The sequence below is a fragment of the Penaeus monodon genome, chromosome 37 (assembly GCF_015228065.2).
Source record: "Penaeus monodon isolate SGIC_2016 chromosome 37, NSTDA_Pmon_1, whole genome shotgun sequence".
NCBI lineage: Eukaryota > Metazoa > Arthropoda > Malacostraca > Decapoda > Penaeidae > Penaeus > Penaeus monodon.
In genome coordinates, this window is record NC_051422.1 from 11109772 (window position 1) to 11119771 (window position 10000).

Below are 10000 nucleotides of genomic sequence, written 5' to 3' on the forward strand. Positions count from 1 at the left end.
GTATGGTGACATTTTCTGTATATGGGATATTTAGAAAAGTAGTTTGATATCAGTTTTTGATTGGTAATAGTAATTATCAAGATGTTTCGCCACAGGAGACTTAGCTACCGCTCAACTTGCCTCCCAAATGGTAGGTTGAATTGCACTATCATGGTTTCAGAAAGGTTCAGTTTCACTTTTCTTTGCCAGAAGTTATGTATATGATTATTTCCAAGCTCTCTAATTTGTATATTTTTCCTTTCTCTGCCTTAGGAGAGCGTGCCAATTATGTCAACACACCACATGTCATTGTTATGGTGGGTCTGCCTGCAAGAGGAAAAACCTACATGGCTAAAAAGCTGACAAGGTACCTCAACTGGATTGGCATAAAAACAAAAGGTACGAACCTCTCTAAAGGTCATTGTAATACTGAGAATGTGATATTTCTTCTTCAGATGAGATTGCAGAATGAATCTTCAGGATGTTGATTCTCTCTGTAACTTTTATCCCCCTTAGTGTTCAACTTGGGCGAGTACCGTCGACGTGCCACCCACATGTACAAGAACCATAACTTCTTCCGTACGGACAATGAGGAAGCAATGGCTCTCAGGGAACGGTGCGCAATGGATGCCCTGGACGATGTTTGTGACTGGCTTGATAATAGTGGGGGAGAAGTTGCTGTAAGTGTTGCATCTTTCTATAAACTGGGCAATATATACATTTTAATATACATATTCTTCCCCTGTTATCATTGTTTAATCCATGATTTATATGGTACTTATTTACTCACAGTTAAGTACTATAAGTATGATACTAAGCTACCTATCCACCATACCACTTTAAAACTGATGTTCTTGCAAATCCTTCTATATATGGACCTTTATAGATCTACTTATGCATATGAGTTAGTGTCATTCTTGCTAACTTTAGATTTTAAAGAATATGGCCAAAGCATTTACTTTAACTGGGTCCTCCAGCAGTTCTTCATAGCCATTGACTTTGGTCTGATGGTGTCTAGGTAGTGTAGTTTGATTGTTTGAAAATAATTGAATTTAAGATAACAGGAAACTAGACCACACAATGATAATAAACTTGGCTATGACATTAATAGTATATATTAAAGTGCTGAAGAATGAGAAAGGACTTTTGATTGAATGATACTAATTAATTGTCTATGAATTGATAATGACTTATAATAGTAATAATGATGATGGTGATAATAATTAAAATGATAATAATGACAATGATGATAGTAATGATGTTAACAATCATGATTTGAACATCTATCTGGTATAAGACTCTCCAATCACATACCTTGTTTTCATTTTCAGGTCTTTGATGCTACGAATACAACAATGCATCGCCGGCGATTAATATACAATATCATTGTGGAGAAAATGGAGTACAAGCTGTTCTATGTAGAGTCGATTTGTGACGACCCATCCATCATTGAGGCAAATATTAGGGTAAGGGAATTTTGAATCTCAACTTGTGTAGGCATTCAAGGCAGATATGAAGTGCTGTGGTTATTGGGTTGACAAAGACACATTATGGTAGCTATAGTTAAGGTAGATTATCTTGTGGATTTGATGTCTACAAGACAGTCCTCATACATTCAGGAGGCTACATTTACCTCTAAGAGTGTGATAAGTGTTTTGGTTGAGCTTCACAGGCGATTGGAGTGAGCTTCTTGTCCTGTATTAACCTTTAATAGTTATGTCTGAACAGAGTGATTTTATTTTCATGTAGTCTTCATCCTTTGCTAAAAATCCTGATTATGGAACATGTAATGATAAATGGCCATAATTCTATAATTTCTTCAACTGTCCTTGTTTACGGCTTAATATGTTACCTTTTTAATGTTATTTTACATGTACAGCATGTTATAATGCTGGAGTAAACAGTCATTTTCTTTCTCCACTGGCAATATTTTTGCTTAGATATGCAAGCAGATCTATATTCACATTTATGCACACACACACACACACACACACACACACACACACACACACACACACACACACACACACACACACACACACACACACACACACACACACACACACACACACACACACACACACACACACACATTTACTCATACACACACCTAAAAACACCTACACCACCTACACCTAGATCATCTACACTTTCACGATCGACACCATCTACACATACACAATCTGCACTTACACCTACACTTACGCCACACCTTGGCTACACCCACATTTACATTAACATCTACTATAACATATACATCTACATTTACATCCTCATCCTCATACACACCCACCCTCATGCCTATCCACTCATCCACATGCCCACACATCCAGACACATACCCACCTTCTCACTTGCCTACACACCCACCAATCCACACACACCTACCCATACTCCCACTTATTCATGCACCCATCTATGCATTCACCCATCTACCCACACATCCACCTACCCACACATTCACCTACCCATGCACTCACCTACCCACACACCCACCTACCCACACACCCACCTACCCACACACCCACCTACCCACACACCCACCTACCCACACACCCACCTACCCACACACCCACCTACCCACACACCCACCTACCCACCTACCTACCTACCTACCCACCCACCCACCTACCTACCTACCTACCTACCTACCTACCTACCTACCTACCTACCTACCTACCTACCTACCTACCTTTATGCACACACACACACACACACACACACACACACACACACACACACACACACACACACACACACACACACACACACACACACACACACACACACACACACACACATTTACTCATACACACACCTAAAAACACCTACACCACCTACACCTAGATCATCTACACTTTCACGATCGACACCATCTACACATACACAATCTGCACTTACACCTACACTTACGCCACACCTTGGCTACACCCACATTTACATTAACATCTACTATAACATATACATCTACATTTACATCCTCATCCTCATACACACCCACCCTCATGCCTATCCACTCATCCACATGCCCACACATCCAGACACACACCCACCTACCCACACACCCACCTACCCACACACCCACCTACCCACACACCCACCTACCCACACACCCACCTACCCACACACCCACCTACCCACACACCCACCTACCCACCTACCTACCTACCCACCCACCTACCTACCTACCTACCTACCTACCTACCTACCTACCTACCTACCTACCTACCTACCTACCTACCTACCTACCCACCTACCCACACTCCCACCTTCCTAGACACCCACCTATCCACATACCCACCCACACACACTCCTTTGTACCCAAACACTTATCCATACACACACCTTCCCATTCACCCACCTACCCATCCATGCACCCACCAAGCTAATCATGCACCCATCTACCCATGCACCCAACTACCCACCTACCCACACCCCTGCCCCTGCTCACACACGCACACAAAATGTGCACAAAGGGTTATAAAATGAAAACTACTTGTTAACTTGAGGAAATTTCACTTAGTGGCCACAGAATCCATGCCATATCCAGTGTAATTCTAGTTTATTAGTTGTGTCCAAAAGTGCTTAGTCACCAAGGAGTCAATTATTAGTCCTACCTAGTCATAATATCAAGTAATAATAATGACAGTATCAATATAAATAGCGTTTGAAAAACAAAAATCATATTCATGCAAATTCAAAGGGAAAATTAGGCACTGTCACTAGGGCCTGCTACTTGACTCCTTGGTGGCTGAACACTTGCAGAGCTATCTGTTTGCACTAAAATTCACCAGAAGCTACAGGGGACAGTACATAAACCTGCACTCAGTGGGTTAACCTACTCCAATGTAGATCTCCTGTCTCTTTACACACTTTGATTAGTTATCTTACAGATGCAGGAAACATTTTCCTTTTTTTAGATCAACAGAAACTACCATGTTGAATTTATCTAATTTTTTCTGGACATTGTCATTGCTGTGATAAGATACAAGCTTGATCCTGTCACAGCTCTGGTGTTTTGTAATGCACATAATTCTGAAGGTGACATTATTTTGTATTGATGGATTGAAGAAAATTAAATTAACTAAATTGTGAGGATTGCAAGAGCAAGAAGCAAATTGAGATATAGTTTCCTCAGTTTGATGGATACTGTTTTCATTTTATGGTTGAAAGTTCAGATGCTTTTTCATGAGACCCATATACACATAATCATAATACAGTTTCTATGAAAACCTGAAATAGTTTGCAGTATAATAATACATAGATATAGAAGCTAATGCCTTTCTTATTCATAGTATACTGCATATGACAAGTATTTATGGTTGTGCACAGTAAATAGTTAGGAAAATTATTTTTAAATTATGCCTTTAATTTGTGTCATTAGTTATTATTTTGGGGTATTGAAGAAATATATCAATTAAAAGCTTATAGTTGATGGTTTTCTGTCAGTCATCTTTTATGTAAAAGTATGAGGTGTTAGGTTTTATTGGCATTTAACATTGCTCCTTACAATCATCTATCAACTCATAAATATCCATAGGGCACAATAGATATTTTTATCACCTAATTCCTCAGCTATCTGCCTTTAATTGCACATTGTCTGTCTTGCCAAGTTTCTGACTATACATTTTTTCATACTGAATATACAGCATACTAAAGTGTTTTGTCATTCTTCCCTCTGCCGTATACCTCACTATCATGCTTACAGGTCTACACCAAGCTATGTAACTGTGCTACTGATTTTGCTCTAGGCTTCTATTATTACAAACATTCTTGGTATAGCACATTGATTGTACACATGTGATAGGTAAGTGAAATAGATATTAAATAACCCATAAGGCTAGTTTAAAGTAAATAAATGTACCTGTACCTTTTCCTCCAATTTTTTGCCATTCTTTGCTATGGCACCAAGTTTTTAATTTTCCTTAATGAAGTGAGAGTGAGAATGGCCTACTTTTATTGAATTTGCTTGCTTGCACAGGATGTGAAGATCAACGGCCCAGACTATCCAAGGTCGACACCTCATAGTAGTAAATCTCCTGGGCATCCTTGCTCTCAAGTTTGTATACAGGATTGATTAGTTCTTTTTTATGTTTTAAGAATTTTTGCTTGGCTTTAACCAATTGGAGAATTGCACTGGTTGTGGCTAAGGAAAATTGGACCATACACTACTGATGGAAGTAAAAGGTCCATTTATTTATTTTTATGATTTTTTTTTTACATAGATTGTGGAGAACCTAGTGTATTGTGTTGGGAGAATATATTAATATTGTTAAGAAGTACCTCCAGTGTTTTCCACTACAGATTAATCCAATTGAAAAATTTCCAAAATTATTTTTGCTTTCTGGGTCATTTCAGTTCTTTATTTTGAAGATTAAAAGCATCTCCATACATAAAAAAAAAGTATCTGTAAGTAGCTGTCCACAGTAGCTGTTTCCTTACAAATTCAGTTTTCCTGTATGTGCTTTGGGGAATAAATCTGGTTGCTGTACAGTACTGAAGCTTAAGCAAATATGGGTGATGGTGGAGAAACCGAATTTTAATGCTATACTATTTTTTTATTATCAGAGCAAGTTGTTTAAATTTCTTTGATGTTTAGAGAGGTAGGATTTATAATGGTTAAAAAAAGGAGAATTCATATTGTGATTATATAACATGAGGAGTATTTATCTGTTAAATGCTATTGATTTCTCTTCTATGTATGTAAGAGTATGAGTATGAGTAAGACTTATCAGAGAAATTATTTTAAAAAGTGAACTATATAACAGTAATAATAGTGTCTCAATCTTTATAAACTGTTCTTCACACAGGTCATTGTGCTTACAAGTTCTTACAGTTGTATTTATACATCATATTAGGATTAATTATATGATGATTATATATATTAAATGAAATCTAAAATGACTCTCAGATTGATTTACATTAGAAATTAAATTGAGATTATTTATTTGATATTTTACTAAGCCGAGTTGCATGTTAGACAGGTGTCAGCTTTAGCTTATGGATTAAAAAATGCTACATTCTGCATTTTCCAAGATTTCATATACAAGTAGTTTGACCTTGCTATGTCATTTGAATAAACTTAATAATACTCATAGGCTCAGTCGACAGAGTAGTATTATATGCTTTTCATGCATTTGGAATTAGTAATTAAACTGCATTTAGAATTTAGAGTTAAAGGTTGTGTAAATATTTAGAAACCTCAACTTTGATATTTTATTTATAAACATGTGACGGCTGAAGTGAAATTTCTTTGGGTTATATGTAGATCAAAATTTAGAATATCATTTAGAATATTAGCAGTTGGTCTTTCCAAGCTTACAAATTGAAATCCAAAGCAAGATTTGTAATAGCATATACACCAGATAGTGGTATTGTCCTTTTATCACTACAGTACATATAGTTACAAATTTATATGACAGTAGAATTAGATTAAACTGGAAAAATACATAGTAGTAATAGTTGAGGCATATGAAATGTTACTGTGTTGGCAGAAAATGTAATAATACTAATAGGAACATTCATGCTGCTACTAATAATGAAAATGACCTTAATTATAAAGATAATAGGACAATAATAGTGATGACAATAATGATGATAATAACAATAAAAATAGTAATATTATTGTGATAATGACAGTATTTGTGAGAATGATACTAATAAATATGATATTGACGCTAACAATGGTGATAGCATATATATGTCATGGTTATCATGGTATTAACAAAAATGATAATAATTTAAAGATATTATAATGATAATGATTATTATTATTTTTGTTGTTAGCATTAGTAGTAGTATGAATGATGATTATGTGAAAAGTATATGTATTGTTATTTCCAGATAGGCCACTTTGATATGTATTATTTATTTTAGAATAGTGGTTATTGAACATTAATTCCACAAATTGTTCACAATCAGGTGCTTCTGTTACTACTAACTGTACTACAATAGCTAATGCTGATAGTAGTAGACTTGTAGATGATACAAGTATTGCTATTCAGCATTATTGATGAAAATAGTTTTATTTGATATAATTTCATGAGAACAGTTACTGATGTGAGAACCTTTTAGACCCATAATAATCTTGAATTTAGTCACGTAGCCAGAGTAAATTTTAGAATAATTATTTACTTTTCGATAAGTAATGGAAGCCCCAGAGAGAATAGATTTATTTCATGCACTCAGAGGATTATTGGACACTTTAGAAACTTTTATTTTGAACTGAGTGTTTTACAAGTTTGCTAGATGAGCAGCAAATTGCATATAATACAGAATGCACAGAGCAAGTGATTTCAGGGAAAAAGAACAATACAGACTGCTAATTATGGTAGTTTCGTTAATGCACTTTTTCTTTTTTGCATGATATTTCTCTATATTTAGTGAATGAAAAGGAAAAAAGGGCATTTATGTCTAGTGATTGCATATGATAAATGTTTGCTCTTTTGCCAACAGGAGGTAAAGGTAAACAGCCCAGACTATCGTGGAATGACATCAGAGGAGGCACTTGAGGACTTCTTGCAGAGGATTGAGCATTATATGGAACAATATCAACCTCTTGATGAAGCCTTGGAAGATCACCTCTCCTTCATGAAAGTCTATAATACAGGTTTGTCATCAGCATTTAGTGTTTTTACTTTTTTTTCATTGAATCACAAGACATCTTAGAAGATGATTGAAAATTTATATCAATACTAATAACTGGGTCTTCCTGGGAGCAGGGCAGAAGGTGGTCGTTCACAAGCATGAGGGACACATCCAGGCACGTATTGTGTATTACTTGATGAATACTCATGTCACTCCCAGAACCATCTATCTTGCACGAGTAAGTAAAGAGTATATTGTTTTATTATGGCTAGTTGTAACTGGGCTTCAAATTATTAATCTGATTTATAGTTTGCATGGTGTTAGAAAGTATAATAATAAGAATTTATGTTTTTGATTGATAAGATATCTAGTATGCATTTGTGATGATACTCATGTGCCTAAATAACTATTTCCAATGTTTTTTCTCCCAGCATGGAGAAAGTGCTTACAACCAATTGGGCAAGATTGGAGGGGACTCTGACTTGAGTGAACGTGGGTGTAAATTTGGAAATGCCCTTGCAGAATACATTAAGGAACAGAAGATACCTAAAGTAAGTTCATCTGAATTGCCTTATACATGTTAAACATTATTCTATGTTGTTGTTGTTATTATTATTATTATTATTATTATTATTATTATTATTATTATTATTATTACTGTTGTTGTTGTTGTTGATATTATTATTAACACCTTATTTATCATTACTGTTGTTGTTGTTAGTATTTGTAATATGATAATACTAAACTGATTTCATTGACTTGGCAGTTACGGGTTTGGACCTCTTGGATGAAGCGTACGATTCAGACAGCAGAGGGCATTGATGCTCCTCAGGAAAGGTGGAAGGCACTGAATGAAATTGATGCAGTAAGTTAAAGCAGCCTTCAGTAAACTTAACCAGATATTCTTCTTTTATTTGCCTTTTCCTATTTCTCCTTAAATATTTATCTTGAACATTTTTGTTTTTGATCCTCAAATAACCTCTTAAAGTTATTTGTGCTCTTTGGTTTCATCATAACCATTTCATATAAACTTTTAAGAATGGATTAAAAATGTTTTTTTGCCTCACTCTTTATTCTTATTTGCAGGGAATTTGTGAAGAGATGACATATGCTGAAATCAAATCAAAGTTCCCAGAAGACTTTGCTGCTCGTGACCAGAATAAATTCAGGTAAGTCAGTAAAAAGAATGTTATACTTCTGAAAAGTGATATTGCTATTATTTTCTTTGTGTATCTATGCTAATATTGTATTTATGTAGATATTGACATTAAAGGACACTTGGATTACTGTAATGCTTGAACACTTACACTCCCATTACTAGCTACCGTTATCCCCGAGGTGAGAGCTATGAGGACTTGGTAGCACGTCTGGAACCTGTAATTATGGAGCTTGAACGCCAGGGAAATGTCCTTCTGATTGCACATCAAGCAGTCCTGAGATGTCTTCTTGCATACTTCCTTGACAAACCTTCTGGTGAGTTTAAGATCCTTCTTTATAAATGCTAGTAAAATAACTTTTGTAGAGAGAGTGCCTGAAAAGTGTATGTTTGGAATACATTTGAGATGGCATGAATATTGAATATGTAAAGAATGATTTAGAATGTTCCACAAAAATTTTAATTTGTTGATTTGTTGAAATAACTTAATAAAATAATGCAGCAACGTACAGTCAGAAATAAGCTAATGGATTAATATAATCACTTGAATTGACAAATCAGTTTCCTCTTCAGATGAGCTGGCCTACATTGAAGTTCCACTCCATACAGTCATCAAACTAACTCCTGTGGCCTATGGATGTGAGGTGGAATATATCTCTCTAAACGTTGAGTGTGTCAACACCCATCGTCCGAGGCCAGAGGTAGGGTGCAAGAAGATCCAGTCCCCTATACCTTGTGCATTGTCCTTGCAGCAGAACTCGTGCTAGAGTAGGTGTCTCCTTGCAGTAATTGTGTGATTTTTTGTATTGAAATTCTGATTAATAAAGAAAGGGTATGAGGCTTGGATTAACTTTGAACTAGGATTGATAGGTTAATGTGTATGTTTTGTATATATAAGATATGTGTTTACATCTGTGTGATTGTAGAAAGTGGTGCAGATGTGTGCAATAAAGATTTATTTTAGACTATATATTCTTTATTTTTGTACATATTTGATCACAAACATCAATACTATAGTAGACAGCAATAACATTCTTTACATAACCTGATTATGCGGAAAGAGAAAGCAGGGATTAGGGTTAAGTATCAGATGAGAAATATTTAAGTATCCTTTTTATATATGTTTCACTTTCCTATACTATTTAAGTCTCTTTCTGATTTTGTTACCATAATCCACTATCATCTTTCTGCAATTGTGTGTGTGTGTGTGTGTGTGTGTGTGTGTGTGTGTGTGTGTGTGTGTGTGTGTGTGTGTGTGTGTGTGTGTGTGTGTGTGTGT

General features: G+C 35.7%; 1 protein-coding gene across 10 annotated transcripts in view; it reads left to right on the forward strand.

The window, feature by feature from the left end:
* Positions 1–10000, forward strand: part of LOC119596327 (6-phosphofructo-2-kinase/fructose-2,6-bisphosphatase-like) — a 34907-nt gene that overhangs the window by 13481 nt on the left and 11426 nt on the right. For 3 of the 10 annotated variants that reach the window (XM_037945523.1, XM_037945527.1, XM_037945526.1), the window contains 11 exons: positions 253–378; positions 496–659; positions 1311–1445; positions 4960–5037; positions 7434–7587; positions 7700–7803; positions 7997–8116; positions 8332–8430; positions 8652–8734; positions 8887–9038; positions 9295–9689. In XM_037945523.1, the coding sequence (XP_037801451.1) occupies positions 253–378; positions 496–659; positions 1311–1445; positions 4960–5037; positions 7434–7587; positions 7700–7803; positions 7997–8116; positions 8332–8430; positions 8652–8734; positions 8887–9038; positions 9295–9488 (1409 nt within the window). In that variant the 3' untranslated portion in view covers positions 9489–9689. Of the gene's footprint in view, positions 131–252; positions 379–495; positions 660–1310; positions 1446–4959; positions 5038–7433; positions 7588–7699; positions 7804–7996; positions 8117–8331; positions 8431–8651; positions 8735–8886; positions 9039–9294; positions 9690–10000 lie in introns of those variants that run through there. The other 7 variants (XM_037945529.1, XM_037945530.1, XM_037945524.1 and 4 more) reach the window with 7 other exon arrangements.